This window comes from Parasteatoda tepidariorum, chromosome 3 (assembly GCF_043381705.1).
Source record: "Parasteatoda tepidariorum isolate YZ-2023 chromosome 3, CAS_Ptep_4.0, whole genome shotgun sequence".
In the NCBI taxonomy this organism is placed as follows: Eukaryota; Metazoa; Arthropoda; class Arachnida; order Araneae; family Theridiidae; genus Parasteatoda; species Parasteatoda tepidariorum.
In genome coordinates this window covers 28572949-28593142 of record NC_092206.1, presented here as the reverse complement: position 1 = coordinate 28593142, position 20194 = coordinate 28572949, and the positions used below count along the sequence as shown (strand labels likewise).

Genomic DNA, 20194 nt, shown 5'->3' with positions numbered 1-20194 from the left:
CAAAAATAAAAAAAATGTATAAAAAAATATAAAAATTGATTTAAATAAATAAATAGCATGAATCAACTAGTGGTATTCGTTAATCGAATTCTATCACAGATAAAATCCTGGTGGGGGAGTAATGTGGCGTAACTACCACTACAAATATTAAATACCAATTCACTAGTATATAACACATGTTAACTAGATTCTGACTTGAGGTACCTTTAGATAGGTGAAGGCTGACATAGTCGATAAATAAAATCTCGACAGATGTTAAACGATTGCTATTTAAAAAAAAAAAAAATTTTCCTGCATAAAAAAAAAATTATGTAATAAAAATAATACATAGAAAGCATAATGTTGTCGGTGAGCTTTTTACTTTGGATATAGCTCAAAATGCGTGTTGAAGAAAATGGATTTGTCTCAAAATGCATACAGTTACAAATTTTAAAAAATGGATACAGTTTGAAATGTGCCTTTGCGATGTTAAACACAAATTTTTGCAACTTAACCAGTTTCCGCTTACTTTTTTTTAAATACTATATAAACATACTCATTATGGAGCATAGACTTGGACGTCAAGGTGGCGAAGTACATTTAGTACAACATTGCAACTTTTTAGATGATCTTCTTGTATTCACATCTCTAAATGATTAACTGGCATTAAAAATTTGAATTTCTGTGAATATTTTGTTATTATGCATTTAAAAGACCATTTAAAAAGTACGCAAATAGTTATCTTTGAGAAAAGAGTAAATTATAAAAAATGTACTAAGCAATTTGTGCAAATGAATGACTTTGCTTTTGTAATTATTTTGATTTATTAATCAATTATTAAAAAAATGATATCAAACATTATGTCCATTTTCTTAAATACACATTTCGTGTTGTATTAATTTTCATTAATATGCATTTCAAGCTATGTCTATTTTCTTAAACAGACTGAGCTATGACTAAAATCAAAACGTCGAAATAATTTTCATGGATCAGTTTCTAAATATCAAATGTAACTTATTTTTAAGTGATTTTCTTTTATGCTTTGAAAACATCTAAACCACATCGCCTGTTGTTAAAATTTCATTTTCTACAAGCCAATTAATTAATGGTACATGTTGTAATTTATGCAGTTTTATGTCCATTAAAAATATCAAGCCTAACCTTGTCCTCTAATATTTTTTCAACTACCTTTTACAAACTATTATTCAACAAAATATACTACTGTTTGTTATAACTGAAGAATCAATTGAACGGTTAAGAGTATTTTTCCTGTCTTATCAATAAATCTTTTCTATAAATTGGAACGTGTATATACTACTATAACCTACACATTATTAATTACTTAATGAAGTTCGGTAAAAAACAAAGATATAAGAAACTATAAAAGAATTATTAAAATAAATATATCTAAAACTGAGCATAAATATTTCGTAAAATCATTTAGAATCATTAAATGTTGAGCTGACTGGGCAGAATTATTTTTAAACAAGCATGCATTAGAACATTTCTGACAACAAACAAAAAATTTGTTTGCAAAACAAAAACGATTTTTGCTCTAATTAGATATTTCTGTATTTTTGAATATAGTTATTTTCTTTTGAATTGGGAAATATTAAGGCAAATGTTTATAAATGCATTTTCTTTGCACAGTCAGTTCAATTATCTGAAAATAACTATATTTTTAAAAAAAAATTCTGTCATTTTACTCAAATAAAATTTTGCAACAATAATATAAATACTAAATGACTAATGGATTTTTGCTTAGATAAAATTTAATAGAGAATTGAAAAATTGTTGCCAGTTTAAAAATAAAAAAAATTTAACTCTAGGAACCCCTGATAAACTTAGAGTTCCATTCTACGGTACACGTTTTTGGGAACTGCTGTTCTATTCTATAAAATACAGCAAGTAATCTCCAAAGTTTAAACACTTGCGTATAGTTTGTCTATCTAAAGAACTCCCCTAGCCATTCGTCTGAAATAGTGGCGGTGACTATGGTTACGTGGTTTAACTATTTCAAGTAGAGGTGTTAAGTCATTATTTAAGACAATTTTTGACTCAAGTCGAAGAAAGAAAGGGAAAAAGAAGCTCTTTGAAACTTAGAAGCTCTTTGAAACTCGCTACTTCTTGTTTCCATGGCAACAGATGGCCTTAGACTTCATGGCAGGGTCGGATTGACAGTACTTTGTCGTAATTTGTTTTATTATTGGCATTATGAATAAAATATTTATTTAGAATTTTATTGAATGAATTAGTCTGAAGCTACGTAAGTGCTTCACTATTTAAATAACTATAGGGAACTGCATCTTCAGCTTGATGCAGTTTGTGTATGCATACTTTTGGTTATACATACTTTTGAGTGCACATCCTTTTGAGGATGCATACTTTTGAGTGTACAAACCTGGGTCTCATCTGCAAAAATTTTGAGACCAAAGGGCCCCTTACAAATCAGCTCTAAAAATAATACTTCAATTTCGTAATGATGAATAATGAAACAAAAGCATACTTACTATTTCGGCAATAATATTTATTTCTATTTCACATTTGAATGGCAATTTCTAATTTCTATTTTACATTTTAATATTAAACAGAAAAAAGTTAAATATATTATAAAATTTATGCATCTTTATGAACTCTAACTTAAAAAAAATCTATAAGTTTAAACTCCGTGAAACAAATTACATCATTCACAGTCAATTTTGCTTAATTAATTGGGGTACGTGCAGATCGGATACCTCCCCTTATTCCCCAATGTATTTAAAAAAATATAAAGTTAACAGATTTTATAATCTTTAATCAAAGTTAGTTAAAATCGGTAAAAGTCAAAGCAATAAATTATATTGTATTTCTTCCTATTTAAATCTTTCTTCACTTGTTCGTTTTGGTCAAGGTAATTAACGCCTTTTCAAAGAGAAAGGGAAATAGAGTTCTTACCGTGTTTCTCGGAAATCAGGACCCCCTATGCCCTAAAGGAATTGTTTAACTAATCAGATCAAATTTCCAAAAAGTTTAGGTCAAACTTCAATGGTACAATGTTTTACAACTGTTTTGGAATTTTCTCACACATATCGACGTGAGGGCAGTTATTTTGAAGACTGTTTGTATAGTATACGCGTTGGGGTCTCAACATTCTTTTAATTCCACATTTTTCATCCTTTTTCCTGGACTTATCTATTGGCCATGATTATGACTCCTGAGCAGCTAAATATTGTACTTGAGTTGAAAACAGTTTTTAAGCTGTTTTCATTGAAAATGCTTTTAATGTTTTTATTTTTGTCCTTAAATACTTATTTGGTTTTTTGACAAACATTTTAAATTCAAACATATTGAAACAGAAAATATTTAAATATGAAGTTTTCATATTTAAAAATGCTTAGATTTTTTATTGCTCGAATGAGATTTTACCTAAGCACTTTACTTAGAGTGATTTTAATAAAAATAAAATAAAAAATAAGTAGAAAAGATATTTTGCTGAGACGAAACAAATGTAAACCAATTTTAAAAAAATTGTTGAACAGTTAAAATTTTGAAAATGTCTTATGCCGTATATATTAATCCCTCTTTTCTCAGCTGTATGGGAATATATTGCGATGTTTTCCCCCTCCATAATACTTTTCGCATTTTAGTCAAAAACGCTTCTTAAAATTTCCACGATGCTTTCTTTAGAGAAAGCATAGTTCTTAATTAAGAACTATGCTTAATGCAGTCTTGAGCTATATATTTTCCTAACTTAAATTTTTTTATCTGTTTAAAACTCAAGACAGAAACTACTTTATTACCTCATCCTATGCATCCAATTCAAGCATGTAGAGTATTGCCATAGGTAGAGACTTCTGTCTTGCGCCTCCCGTAGTCCATTTCTTTCGCCATTAGGCTACGTAGGAACAACAGCGCTATCTGTACTTAGTTCAGAATATAAATCGTCAATTGATAACGAATCGTTTATTCTTTCATTTTCGTAGCGCCATCTGTGTGTAGTTTCTTTCTGGAATTTTTACTTTAAACTGTGAAAGTTTATGCAACAAATTTTAATTTAATCTTTGTTATGATTGATGTAGGAAAACGAAAACAAATACTTGAGTCTATGTATACGTGACATATTTATGACCATATTGTTTTAAGCTAATTACTTCTTGCATCCTTTTTTATGTTTATTTTATAATTTTGAACTAATATACTGAATATCTCCAAAAAGCATGAAAATGGGAGAAGATACTCCTGTTTCAGCCCTTGTGCTGCCTATACTCGTTGGGCCTATATTAGAGAAGGTATTAAATTGGCAAAAACTTATCGTTTTCAAATATACTCTTAATTAAATCATAGAAATTTATGAGAAATACTTTTGGAGACCTGTATTAAATGTCGTAAAGCTAGAAGCTTTTTATGTCGCGAAATCGCCAAGTTACGTGTACCATTCAGCAAGGGATGAACATGCTTCTTATACAATTTAAGAATTAAAGTGATCATATATGTTATTATTATTTATACCATTTATATCTACAAAAGTTATAAAAGTAAAAAACAGCTATTTACATCTCTAGTTCTGAAGCTAATCAAAATTTTAAACATCCAACTGTGTTTTGTAATACTAAATTAAAATCTGCATTACGATTAATCTATATAGACTACCTTGTATAAGTTAAGCTAACCTTATGGAATATCTTGTTTAAGTTAAGAAACTTTGTATGCGTTAATTTATTTGTGAACTGAAAGTTGAGCTGTAATTTATAAAGATATTATACTCCACTTAAATATTAAAATGAGAATCAGATATTTCATTCTAATAAATCTTGCAATATCACTGTTTATTTTATTCTAATTTTAAAATTTCTTATTAAAATTAATTGAAAAATTTGGGTATTCGAGTAGGTTTTAAAATTTATTTTTATTGTTACTTACATTGTTACTTGTTTACTGACTCTCAAATAATTTTTGCTTAACCAATTATAAGACAATATATCCTAAATATACAGTGTACACTTAGACTAAGAATTGCTCAGATGTGATGCTTAGACGAACATAAAAAATTATTTTCTTAATTATAAATATTATATCAATATCATTGAAATCTTAATTTTTTAAGATATCTATATCTTATTAACATATCAATAAACCAATTAAATTTTTTTTTGCATCAAATTGTTTCGTTATTCCTTGCTGATTTCTTTTAGAAACTTATTTAGAGATTGAAAATAAATATAATTTAATAATTTTCTTAATTTAAGAATATAATTTATAGGTAAACCTATAGGTTTACTTGAATAGAATGTAAATGATTTTCGTTATGTGTTAAAAAACTATGTGCAAAAGCAATTGTTTGATTTCTTTTTAATTTTTCAGCTTGAGAGAAAAGATATTTCTGCTGCACAGACTTTAAAAGCTGCTGTTTCAAAGGTATTTTTCATTTTATTTAACAAACATTTTCCTTTGGTAATTAATCATTAACATATTTCGGAGATGTTTTGAATGTATTTGTTATAGTTATTAGGATTCAAAATATTTATGCTTTTTATTTTTAAAATTTTTTTTAAGCTAATTATATTGCTTAATGTATACAACACATCAACAACTGTGCCGTAACTTTGTAACACGGGGCCCCGGGGCATAAATTTTTATGGGCTCCTTTAGTTTAAATATCAATTATAACCATTGTTTTGAAAAATAACAAAAGTAGTTATTAATTAAAAACATATTTTAATTACAAAAATATTTTAATAAATTTAGTATTTAATATTCTTAACTATCCAATATCATTTAATATAATTATTACAAAGGTTATTTTTTGAAGTGTGTACTGAAACTCTTTGTGTGAAGCGTGAATTTTGAAAAAATGTATTTCCCTTATTTGGGGGCCCCTGGATCATAGGGGATTAAGGGCAACGCTTGAACTGTTCCGGCATTGTTAGCTCTGATCAACAATAATTGTTTTCTTTTTTAAAATTGTTTTCAAATTATGTTAATGATCTGTGAGGTTTTCCATTTTCTCTATTTCAAAATCGCAATTTAAAGTTTCTGTTAAATCTTTTCATAAAATTTTACTTTATGATTTTATATTATCATTTGAATTTAGTTTTCTTTCCTATTAACTTTGTTCTTCTGAAAGAAATAGTCTATTGTTTTTCAATTCTTATGCATGGCAATGCCTATGATTTGTAGATTCTTTACTGCTGATTGTAATTTACTTTAACACTCTTTTAATGATATAAAATTCCTTGTTAAATTAAATGGAGTGGGTTATGATTTCATCATGATATTGATAAGAAGTAATGTGTTTTTATTCAAATATTGAGATATAGCAATATGAATGTTATCTTTTAATACTTATATAGTTAAATAAATAAAATGAACTTTTTTTTTTGTACTGATATTCTCTATTTTTTATATTTTGTTTTTTAATGTTTGTATAAAGCTTTTTCTTTTTAAAATATGCAGGTAGAAAATGTTCATCCTGGATTTTTATATGATTTAGTCATGGGTTTAGTGAAACAAGCTGATCTTTCCGTTAATATGGCAGAAAGTCTTCTAAAACTTCAAGGTTCGGTTCCTGATTGTGAAGGTATGCTATGAAGCAGGTTGTGATAATTATGCATATGCTTTAAGTAGATTTTATAATGATACCTGTTTTCAGGGTTTTATTAATATTTTTGTTATACTGAAATATGTATTCATATAATTTTTTGGTGTTTATTTTAATTGAATTTTAAAATTTATTTTATTTTATAACCGTTGCTGAACAGCCTACCCAATTTTTTGAGTTTATGGCTACTAATGTTAAACTCTGTAGCCTTGTTATTTTGACCGAATCCAAAAGACAAGGAACTCCGGGGTTAAGTATTGTCTTTAGGAAGGACTTCTTGATAGAACTAACCCGCATTTTGCGTTACATGGAGAGGAAAACCACCTACGGTTAGACTGGCAGCAAGAAGACTTTAACCCATGATCCGTCTACCAGTGAGGATATTTTACGTCAGCACTGTGGTCAGTCCAAGCTGAATGTGGAATTCGTACGAACCAGCCATTGCTGGGACTCGAACACAGTTCACCTTATTGGAAGGTGAACGCTTTATTCCCTAAGCCATCACGGCTCTGAATTTTAAATTGTCATTTCTGATTTAGACAGATCTATGTAAAAAAAAAAAGAAAAAAATGCTTTATTAAATATGTATTATATTTCTGAATCTAAGCCCACTTGTATATATGCCAGGAGTAGGACTGAGTGATTTTGGAAATTTTATATCCTGATGCATCGTCAGTTTTGCATCGCGATATAGCGATGTATCGCGATATAGTATTTTTGAAATTCATTTACTTGTAAGGTGCAGAAAGTCGGATTTCTATCAAAACTTCATACTCGGATTGATTTAGATCAATTTATGAATTTGATGTATATGTTTTGCTTAAGAAAGATATTGTTATATTTTCTAAAAATGATTGCGCAAATAACGAAAGATTTCCTAGTTTAAAAATAAATAATAAAAAAATTTACCTAACAATATAGAAAGAAAATTTAAAAAATAAGTTTGTTAAAAATTATTTGTATGCTTAAAACAAAGTGCTAAATAAATTAAACAAAAAGAAAAAACACTTTTAAAACAACGCTATTTTTTATCATTATTATTTCACATAAATAATAAAGTTAAATTGAATAATTACCGAATTCTGAACGAAAAAACAAAGTAAGGTTTAGTTTCTTAAAGTTAAAAACAAAAGAATTATGATATTCGCTAATATATTCAACTGACAATATTGAAAGAAAATTAAAAAACACGATTATACTCTTTAATAAAACGAAGTGCTAAATGATTTTAAAAAAGGAAGTCGCAATTGCGAACATTACTAAAAACCCATTAAATTATTATTTTATCCAAAAAGTTTTTAATAAATTAAAGTAAAGTAAAAAATAGCCTAACAAATTTTATTACTTTTTAATTTAATTCTTAATGGGCACCTTAAATTAGATTTCCGTTTGTAATAAATTCAATAATGTAAAATAATACTTAAACATATAATATCAAAATTAATTTTCACATTTAAAATTAAAAAAAAGTTTTGTTTCAAGAAAAAATTTACCTAATTAATTAAGAAACACTTCTTTATATATTCTTTTCAATAATGGATTACGTTCAGAACAATGTAACAACGGCGATCACAAAGTCAGTCCCACTGAAAATAATCTACAAGAAACGAATCAAGTCGCGACAAAGAAGAAAAAAAAAACTAAGAGGTGCGGAAACGAACATGCGAGATCACGATATATGTTCTCAAAATTGATTCTGATTCTACCGCTCAACAATCAAGGCCGTTTCAATATAACGATACGAACATCTCCTTCCCCAGCTCGAGTTGACATCGGAATGTAAGAGATCCTTGCGTGTCTTGTAACGCTATGTCGTATATCGCTATATCCTTCGTCTTCTTTACTCGACGGCTTAAATCAGATTTCTGATGCATCGCCTGGAACAAAAGTCGCTGTATCGGCCTGCCGATACAGGCGTTGAATCGATATGTCGCGATATATCGATTTATAGCCCAGTCCTAGCCAGGAGTAGGCTTTTTCTTTTAAAAGATATCTGAAATTCAAAATCTGTATCTAAGCTGATGTGAAGAAAAAAAATATTTGCAATCTTTTTTTGCAATTTTCGACTTTTCTTTTGGACTAACCATCCATCTAAGTTTATTTGTTTACATTTCTTAAGAAATAAAAACCTATTGAATGTTTGTTTCACTGATTTTTTGTTGTTGCTTACTTTAGTTTCTCCTATACTTCTCAATATACCAGTTTGGATCAGATCAACTATCTAAAAACAGAAGTAAATCAGACATTAACAATGAGAACTGTCTAAAGCTGAGGCATGTTTAACTTTTTCTCTTTGTTTGCTGTCTTATGAGGAAATTTTAGTGGCAAGAGAACATTTATGAAAATATATTCCTTTCTTATTTTTGATATTTTTTGGCAGTTTATTTTAATCTATAACTTTGTGTTTTGTAGGTGCTGTTCTACAATATTTAGCGATTTTATTATTTATGCTCTACCAACAGAAATTTTTTTTGTTGGTTATGTTCCTTTGAAATTTTGTTAAGTTAACAGTTTTAAAAGTTATGATCTAAGCAGACTTAAGCTTTTGAAAATTTTTTAAAAATTCTTGGCCTATGTTTTTAAATAAATTCTCTCTATATATGTGTTTATATAGCTCTATATAATTAAATTTTATATTAAACTCTCATCACTGAAAAATTTGCTATTATGACAATTCATAATAGCAAGTAGAATTGTTGTCGCAAGCATATATACATATTTAATATTAAAATAGCCAATAATTAGATAATTCAAGTTTTTTTAATTAGACTTTTAATTTTCTTTCTCTTTGACATTCTAAATTTCAATTACCTTTGAAACTAAAATTACTTAGCTATGACAAGTTTCTATAATGTAACAAATTTATATTATATATTTTGATAACACTGAATGTTGATTTTAATAATAAGTTTTCATGATGGGAAATAATGGTGTTATCAGAAATGAATTTTTGGAGATTTTTTTCAATCCTCTATTAATTTTGAGGAGTAAAATTCAAAATAGTGTACTACTTTAAAAGCGATATTACGCTTTTAAATTATTGCATTTTAAGTACGCAGTATGCTCTTCATATTGATTTGGAAAGAGAACGTATTAATTATGCAAAGTAAATATAATAACTAAAATCATTGAATGAATAGTCAAAATCTTTATTTAGCATTATTTTAAATTTTTTTTTTTGCACAATAGAATAATTAGAGCAAAGTCTCTTAAAAAAAGACACGAGCGAAAAATAATAATAAAAAAAAATTTATGACGAAGATTTTAATTTCGGGTAAAATTTTTTAAAGCCGGAAACTCGAATAAGATGTTTGAAATCTGCGACTAGATGCGTATTGGCCAGATCTGAGTGAAGTCATCAACTGTAGGCTCATTCATTTGAAGTATGCAATAGGATTCCTAAAAACAACAGAAGAATCTCTTCTATAAGGAGGAAGATATCCTGGCTGGCCGGCCATGTGGCAAATGCTTTTCTTGCGCATGGGAGTGAAAAAAAAAAAAATGCTGGAGATTTTTTGGTTCTCATTTGAGAATAATGAAAAATAAAGAGTAATGAAGTAAAAAGTTTTTTTTTTTCTGCAGAAATTTTCGTTCTATTTTTATGCAATTATTACTATTGATTTACACATGGTCTTTAAAATCAAATATTTTTAATACTGTATTATTTATTACAACAACTGAATCTCAAAATGAAAACACGCATTTAGTAACCTCTTTTTGATGAGTCCGATTTGCGTGATTTTGCTGTCTATCTTTTTTGGTAGCTACTACAACGGATCTCAAGTTTTTTTATTTTTTTACTGTTATGATGATTTACAAAAAAAAACTAGTTAGTGTCTTATCCCCCTACATAAATGCAAAAATATCGATATATTATCAGAATGAAAAAAAAATTACATATTCGATTAAAAAAGTTTTCTTTTTCTTTGAAGTTGATGCTTCTGTTACTTTAAATTAGTAACATGTATGTTTGTTATTTTCAAAGCTATCTTGCAGAAAAATATTAGTATTAAAGAGGTACATCGCAGAAAGCCCGAAAAAATTCTACCACAGGGTTGGCCGGCGATCGTCCACGCATTTGATTTTTAAACATATGGCGTTAAGCTGGTAAGCAGGCAATAAAATAAAAGATGCCCATTTAATTAAAATGTCTCTTTCAATTTGCCTTTTTAAAAAAAAATTTAATATTGCTCATTTATGTAGCAGATAGATTTCTCCTTAAAAAAACAATTGTTAAAATAGCAGAATACTAATAGTTTTTAAATCATTCAATTGCTGTCTGTACAGAAATGTGATATAACAGATAATTGATGTTTTCGTTTCAGATTATAAATCAACTCGCCATGAAGATGCATTTCAAGAGCTGAATAAAAAATCTTCTTCTTTGAAAAGAATATTAAGTCGCATACCAGATGAAATTAATGATCGAAAGACATTTTTAGAAACAATAAAGTAAGTATAATTCATTTATCTGAAAATGTTTATATTTTTATAGTTATTTAAATACAAATAATTATTTTGTAAATTAAAATATTTAAATTTTTTTTTCTGTTGTATTGAGTTTACAAACCACAAATACACAAACTACATGGAATTTTTATTTTAATAATTTATCACTTACAAATAATCTCTTAATTTCTTAGTTGGGGTTAGTCAGGTGAAAAAATCCTCCTCTTATTACGGCGTTATCTTGCTGAAATTCATCCCCCACATAGCAAGTGAGAGGTAACTGCTTTAACCAGTTATGAATAGGAAAATTTTGTTGGAATTGGTATGTCAAGTTTTTTGGAGGGAACGGTAGCAGGGTTGTAGAATGCGTCGTAATTTGCACATATTTTGGCATATTTTATTAGTAATGTCTAACACGTTATGAGAAAAAGTTATAACTTTTTTTAGCTGATTTCTGTAAATTTGTACTGAGCCAGAAAAAGATAAATCTCTAATTCGGTTGGTAGATTTAGGTTTAGATTAGACGTAGGATTTGTTTTGGGAATGTGGATGACTTTGTGACCCAACTGGTCGAGCATGCACCAGTCACCATTTACCGCACAGGGAATCTGCGGCTGATGGGGATCAAACTTAGGACCACTTGGACATGGGTCCAATGCCCTACCAACCCAGACTATCCCAGCCCTGCAGGAGATTCTTGAAGAAATGACAAGTTCGAAAGCAGTCATTGAATATAAGGGGAAGAGAATTACTGGCACAAATGCTGATCCAGCGCTGCAATGAGAGTAGTTTTTTGATCGGTACCTAAGCTGTACCGGCCACAAGCAAAGGGTTAGTTTTTCCTGCTATTATATTTCTTTGAAGAGTACAATTTACTAAGGTATGGAAGGATAAAAATTGTAATTTTATTTAGTATTATTTTAGTTTATTATTGATTAGACTTTTTCTTCTGTTGCCACAAATATTTTACATGATTGAATTATCACACAATAATTTTTTTTTACTTCATGCTTTTGTATTTCTCTCTTAAAAAATTTATGAAGCACTTATCAGGAAAAAAGTTTGTGTTTGAAAATATAAATTTGACAAAAGTTTAGTAAAGGAACTTATATTTTATTAATTATATTTTCTTTGCTTTTATCAGGTATAAAAAATTTTAAACTTTATTCCATCTAAAAAACTTTTATCTGTGGTCTAATTATTTTTTAAAATTATTTTCAAGTAAATTTACCTTTTTCATGCAGAAAGACACAACTCAGAGGGACACGGAAGATCTTTGTTTTGTTGTTCATTTCTTATCCTCAGAACATCATATAATTTGTATTTTTATTTGGAGTTTGTTTCAGTTCAATCTTATTTTGTTGCAAAACTCATTTAGCTGTTAAGCCTAAACCAAGCAACCAATTTCCATTAATTTTGTAAGGCTTAAAAGGAATCAGTCCTAAGTGATGAAACCATCATAAAATATTGAATTACTGCCCTCTTCAGACTTATAGGATTTTTTAATATGGCAGACATAATAGCTTTTAAAATTGGTAATGAAGTGATTTATAATGCACTCACTTTATTTGTCTTTTCCATAATTATTTTTTAAATGACATTATTAGTGTTTTGTTAACAGATACTTTTTTATTTTTTCTTGTAGAGAAATTGCAAGTGCCATAAAAAAACTACTTGATGCTGTTAATGAAGTTTCGGGATATATTCCATCACAGACTGGAAAACAAGTAATTTACCTGTTTTTTTTTTTAAAAAAACTTTTTATTTGGTAATATTTTTCTACATGTCTTAATATTCGTGGGTAATTTTAGGTTATTAATGCAATCCTGATGTTTTGTTGAAAGTTCTAAGAGTTAGTATTTGGCATATTTAAAAGTTTCCTTCCACCATTAGTGCATTCTAGATGACTTCAAATTTTTTTTTTTTTTTTTTTTTTTTTTTTTTTTTTTTTTTTTTTTTTTTTTGTAGAGAAACAAGACAGCTTGAATTTTACATGCTTAACTTAGTTTATTTATTTTATGTGCTGAAATCAAAATAAAGTATAACAGATTCTCCATTGTTCAACTTTTCAATAAACCCATTTTTCCTGTATGAAAAGAAAAAAAAGAAATCAGTGTACTTAAATAGCAATGACCAATAAAATACACAACCCATGAAAAAATAATTGCATGTACCTTGCAAAGCCCCTTAACAATAAATAACTCTGGTTCACTAAATTTGGATGCGATCCATACAATTGTTTACTGCCTAACATAAGTTTAATTCAGAAAGGGCCAAAAAATGCTTAAGAACGTAATGTCATGTCACAGATTACACTCATAAGATAAAAAATCCATTATAGGAGGTAGTTGTGTATTAGAAAGCTGTGTGGGTCATTGAGCATTTTTCATTTAAATATATTGCATTTAAATTTAAAAGTTGCTTCTATTTATTCATTAAATAGCATGCTTTTGAAATTAATTCAAATTTTCTATAGTGCAGTTTAGGTTCAGTCTCGATTACTTAATTATGGAAACTCTATTATAATTGAATATTTAGAAATACTTAATAGCCTAGCTACATATGCTCTAAGTGGATTGGCTGTTTATTGATTTACAAAACAGTGATTTGAAAAATGCAATATCCATATTGTAATTCTGAGTTTGGTGACATATTATTTAGGAAATGATGTGAAAGTTTCTTTTTGTCTCAGTTTTAGTACTTTTCAGTAAAATGCGGCTTTGGTCATATAATGTTTAATGCTAAAAGGGAGAAAATGAGAACAATATTAAAAGGACTATAACTTAAAAAAGTGTGAAAAAAGAACCCAACTATTATTTTACACTAACTAATAGGTCATGTAAACTATAAGTTAACATAAACAATATAGTTTATGGGGAAACTTTAGATATAAATTTATATTACAAATATCTCAAAAAGTGGTACTCAGTTTTATAAACTTTTTTGTTTGATTTAGTGGACAATGAGTAGTTGACTTATTTTAGTATTGAAATTTTTTTCATTAAACCTTATAGTTTTGATTTTATGTTATTAATAATATTAATTCTTTAAATAAAAAAACCCCCACTCTTTATAAGATTTTAGTAAAATAAAATATAAAATATTAAGTAAAATTTCATCACAATCTCTCCATTATTTACTGAGACTTTTATTGCAGAGAAATCAAAATATTAAGTGGAAATTGGTATTCAAGCCAAAAAAAAAAAAAAAAAAAAAAAAAAAAAAAAAAAAAAAAAAAAAAAAAAAAAAAAAAAAAAAAAAAAAAAATNAAAGAAAGGTTTGCCTATATTTTTCTGAAAATAAATCACTTCAACTTTCTCAAAATTTTTATTATATGGCAAGTTTTTTGTTTTAAATACTTGATTTTTTTCTTAAAATTTCAGCTTATTTTTATATGCAGCAACCTTCCATATTTTTCATGATTTTTAAACACTTTAATTTTTTTCTTATTTTTATATCTTTTAAAGTTTTAGCTTAAAAACACTTTTCTTTTTGTAAAATTTCAAAAATAATAGAATGCTGTTTAACAGCTTAAAAAGGCAAAAAAATTTGGACTTGGAATCTTATCATTAAATTGTCGTAAAATTTTTTGACGGAATTCTAATCCCTAAACTGTTATTAATACAATTAATTTATGCTAAGTGTTTATTATATTTAAAATTATTTCTTTTTTTTGTGTCGTTTAACTTAAAATATATTAATTTTTACAATTTTATTCACAAATAATACATTGTTATAGTTTTATATTTGAAAACAAAAGGAGATAGTTTTATTTGAATTATAATTGCGGCATTGTGTTCATATTATTAATTTTTGTTTTATTCAAACAGGATACATTTTTCTAGTTTTATATTTAAATGCAAAAGCAAATAGTATAATATAACAATGGACAAATCAAGTATATATTTTTAAATATATTAAATTTGTCAATGATTTGTACAATTTGAAATATTATTAATTCAGATGCATTATTTAGAGTAAGAAAGATTTGTTTTTTAATTAATGTACCACATTTTATAGGCTTTGGATCAGAGGAAGAGAGAATTTGTCAAATATTCAAAACGCTTCAGTAATACATTGAAAGATTTCTTTAGAGAAGGACAGTAAGTTTGATTTATTTTTCCTGCTATGTAAATTTTTAATGCTATGTTTTTTTTAATTAACTGTTATGTGAGGGGCCATTCCAATATTACATTAGTATGTTTTGGGTGATTTTTGATTCACCTTGTCAAAGATTTAAGCAAAACAACAAAACTCTTCCCGTGGTTACTTAAACAGGGTTCGTAGTGTTTTTAAAAAGTGCTTATTTTTGATTTTTAAAAGCCCTTAAAGGTGTTTTTTTCATTGGGTGTTTTTAAAAAGCGCTCAATTTTCCCTTTTCGAAAATGAGATTTTTCCTTTACTATGTTGATTTTTGCTTCTAATTATGCAAAAAGACACAGTTCACATTGTTCTATACAACGTTTTCACAATTAATTCAACCCCAATCTATTTTGTCGCATTGTCAGTCCGTAGCGTATGAAAACTCCATCCGTTTCACACGACTCAAAATTTCATGATTTTTGACAATTGTCAAAAACAATGCATAAGGTTTTTTTTCCCCTTTGACATGAATGTTAAAACAAGATAAAACCGTCAAATGTCAAAAACTTTCCAACCCTGCCTAATTATGATATTTTTTTAAAGTGCTTGAAAATATTTTTTGAGTGCTTGAAAAGTGCTTATTTTTTGTTGAATAATTTGGGTATGCACCCTGTTAAAAAGTTGCAATACTTCCCCTTGTTTTTTGCTCTAATTTATACTTTTACTGTAATAATCTAACACTGTAATAATAATAAAAAATTTAAGTGTCAATTAATTTTATAAAATTTAAGTGGAATATTTAAAAGAAATCTTTTGTCTTTCCTCTTGTGGTTATAATTCTTGATCTCTGAAACTTTTCAAAGAAATTTTTTTCTAACTTTTTCTTACTCCAAACTTTTACTTTTATTTAATTTTTTTTTTTACCAAATGTAATTTTTTCCTTCTTTTGCATTTTTTAAAAAAAATATGACAATATGAACACATAAATATTGCTCATACCCTTCCTTCAGCTTTTCAACAAAGATAAGCAAATCTCAAATCCTTTCTGTCTGTTAGGTGCTTTATGTAATGTTTGCAATTTTTTATGAGTTTATTAACGTTTTTTAATGTTCTTTTCTTTCCGTCTTAGATCACAGGCTGTTTTTCTCAGTGCCATTTGTTTAATTCATCAAACCAACCTGATCATGATCACTGTCAAGCATAAGTGTGATTGACTTTCATTGTGCTAGCTTTAATTCTTCCTTCATTAAGTATATTTAGAAAGTTTTTCATTTTATCTCACACTTATTTGTGAGGCTCTCATTTGTATAAAGGAATATTTTAAATCTTTTATGGATACTAGTTTCTTAATTTTTCTTACCTATGACTGGTTAAATAATATATAGGTAAAAGATTTAACTATTATTATAATGTTATACAAGTCAGAATGTTTGGTGTAATATAAGTCTCTGTTGTTTCATTATAAAATATTTATAGAGTTCTGTTACTTTTATTGGTGCTTTGAAAAGCCCCTGTGTATAACATTTTATTTGTAAAAACTAACGTTAAAATAATTATATTTTGATTTTTGAAAACAATGTATAACAATTAACGTCCAAGGTTTCTGTAAAGGTTTTTCTATCAATTATTAAAATTTCTTGTGCCATAAAGATAAAACAAGTGTTTATTGCTCTCCATACTAATTATAAAATGTTTTAAATCAATTTCTAATTTTTAGTGTAGTTTTGTCCAATAGATTAATAATGCATGGAAAACTTTTTTTTAAACGAGTTTACATAAAATTATAAATCTGAATAATGATTTATATTTTATTATCGTATATAATGTTAATAAAGTTAGCAATAGATAATAAAAATAGTTTTATTGGTAGAGAAACAGGTGGTTTTTATTCCTTATAATAAAAACTTTAGTTTAATTTAATATTCTCTTATGGTTCTAAATCTTATTATTTTGATTTGCTTTTTAACCTCTATTTATTAGGATTGCAACATAACATTAAAATTTTGGCCAGATTTATAAGAAGTATGTTTTAAGCAAATAAAAAACATTAGCTGGAAAAGGTTTTACACTCATAAATTAGATCAAAGAGAAAATCTAAAAATGCTTGATAAAAAAATATTGTTTTTGCGTCTTTAACAGAACTGCGTAAGTTTTGTGAGATGCTGCTAGAATCTTGACTATATCATACTAATAAAATAGCTTATACAGCGATTTCCTAATATTTTCTATTGGTGACTTTTTTTTTAATTTTTTAGTTGATTGTTCAATGCATTCTAAATTAGTTCTAGTAAGAACAATTTGCAAGTTAGTTACAAATGTTTTTCCTTTAAATGTTTTTGCATGCCCTGTTGGGGTAGTTAGGGCAAACTTGGGACCATTGACTTAACATATTCTTCCAGAACATATTGCATAATTGGTTAAAAGGTGATCTTTTCTCTCAATGTTATTAAAGGCACCAAAAATGTTTCTCTTGCCCAAGAATTTGTTTTTTATTTTAGGGAGAGTGGAAATTTTAAACTTCTAATCAAGCTGAAATGTACCTTTGTGTTAAAATTTTCATATGCATTAGAATTATTTTTTGACATTCGTTATACATGATTAACATCAAGAGCAGTATCTTTTTCTGCTGATATTAAGAGCGGAAATGGGTATCCATCTTGTCTACTAAATTATAATCATTAATGTATTTATTTTTGGCAGAATTTTTTTTAAAATGATTTCTTAAGAAAAATACTAATTTACATTAAGCTATAACTAATTTTGTAATTAGTTTCTTCCTAATTTTTAAATTTATGATGATTAAATAAACTATGACATATAATTTTCATTGTATTATTTTAAAATGGTATCTCTAAAGTAATGATAGAGAAAACTGGTTGATTCAAACTATTTTTTTGAAAAAATATTTTGTTTATTATTCACTGTGATGAATTTTTATTTTACCTAACATATTGAATGTATCCAAATCATTAAAACTTCATCACTTAATATTGTTTAATTTAACATATGTCAGTATGTTCCAAATAAAATGTTTATGCATAGACATTTGTACAAATTATATATATAATTTTTTATTTAACTGATACTGGTTTGATGGTAAATACTTTGGCAATTTCTTTTTTATAGTAAACTGTTGTGTATTTACTATATCAAAAATATATTAACAAATTTTGAATTATTTGAAAATGTCTATTGCTGTCCATTTAAATAAATTATTTAAAGGTATATATTAAGTTTTGCATCTTTGTATATAAAGAAGCTAAAGCATATTTTGTTATTTGATTCCAGTATTTGCTAAAGTATGTACAAGGTGCTGGATATTTTACTGTAATGTGTTTTATGGGATTACCTGTGATAATAAATCATAATTTTAGAATTGCCGTTTTTCATTTCAAGTATTCAGTATAAGCATCATTCACGTAATTTTAAAAACAGTCCACATATATTTAACCTTAAATAACTGATGAAGGAGCCATAAACAGCAATATTTAATAGGTTTCGTGACATAATTATAAATTAATATTATTTAGTTATAAAATAAAAAATTGTACTCTCAAAAATAATGCAAAACTTTTTTTTTTGAGGCCTCAATGAATTCACTTTTTGTGTCATTAATAAAAAATTTCCTTAGTTTAATAAGAACAATATCTGTTTTAAAAATTAAAAGACAAGTAGAACAAATTGTTAAGAACCATAAGTTATGAGTAGAGTATTTTCTAAGCAAAAAAAACAAAAAACAAATCAGTATTGTTATTATAAATGTAAATAAATTAGAATTTTTTTTTCTGTGTATAAACTAGTACCCTCTTTAATTTTAAAATTAATCATTTTGCTAACTGTTGGTTAAAAAAATTCAAAAGAGCAAAAGCATTATATTATATTTTGGAGTTTTATAGCTATAATCTTTTTTTATTCATGGTAATAACTACATTATTAATTTTTTCAGTTGTGTATTTTTATATATTTTTTTAGCTAGAAGTTGGGAATATTGACGGCTGTGCAGTTCTAAAATAAGCGGTAGTCTATTTGCTCAATATTGGTTAATGTAAAACAAGTATTTTTCAAAAAAATAAAATGAAATTTTTTTTTTTAATGTATAAAGCTTCAACATTTTAATATGGAAAAAAAAATTATAAGCACCAGAAAGTACATATAGGCGTAGGGAAATTGGAGTTATGCTTTAGTACTTTCTTTTTCTCAAATAGTAATATCTATTTTGAAGTACCATCATAAACTCTGCTGAATTCTGTTTTATGAATTTTTATTCCAATGGTGGGGAACAAAGAAAGAAAAATAAACATCTAAACACAAAGTAGAAGAAAGACAAGTCCTTGTTCCAGAAGCTCTCTCACATGCTAATATCTTGTAGTCTTGTGACAGTTAAGTCTGAGGAGTGTTTTGCGGCAATGGAGGTGCTTTTGATTCATAGGTTATTTTGAGTTAAATAGGACACAGTGAGGGTGATCGTATATCGGTAAATGATATATGGTATAAGTGTTCTCCCAGCCAGTCAGAAAAGGGCTAGTGCAATTCTGACTGGCAGCACTGCAAGCTAACAACTAAACTTAATATATCAAAGTTTTTCGTCATTTTTTTTAAGAATCAAAATAAGAATATTGTGGTTTTTATTGAAATATATTTTATACAGATGATTGCTTTAAATGCTCGACTAACTACTTTACAGAATATTTTTTCTGTGATGTGCATGCCAAACTTATTGGTTAAATGACTTTGAAAATTGGGTGGGGTTAAATTACTAGAAGGGGAAAATAAACGATTTTAATAAAAATCGAATCTTTTTAATGTGTGAAAGAACACACAATAAGATATATTAATCAAAATCTTATTTCATATTTTAGATTCATTTTTCAAGTAAATTCAAAAGTAATTATTCTATGGTAAAAATTATTTAATATCCTAAAACTTCATTGTAAAATTTGTTATTTATAAAATCATAGTTAATTTTCACTAAATTTCCAGTTAAAAAATCTAATTTTATAATCAAAATATTTGCAAGTTTTTAATTTTTAGTAAATAAATTACAGCTTTGAAGTTGCAAGCATGCTGTTTACTATATAAAAAAAAGTAAATGCTCAAATTAAATTA

The 20194-nt window shown here is 26.9% G+C and overlaps 1 protein-coding gene across 1 annotated transcript; it reads left to right on the top strand.

Moving 5' to 3' along the window:
- The first annotated feature begins 3828 nt into the window (after positions 1–3828).
- Positions 3829–18464, top strand: LOC107450864 (programmed cell death protein 10 Ccm3). The gene is made up of 7 exons (XM_016066784.3): positions 3829–4247; positions 5320–5373; positions 6412–6535; positions 10882–11008; positions 12651–12732; positions 15026–15108; positions 16218–18464. Exons 1-7 carry the CDS (start codon positions 4176–4178, stop codon positions 16300–16302), a joined length of 627 nt encoding a protein of 208 aa, XP_015922270.1. The 5' UTR covers positions 3829–4175; the 3' UTR covers positions 16303–18464.
- The last annotated feature ends 1730 nt before the right edge of the window (positions 18465–20194 follow it).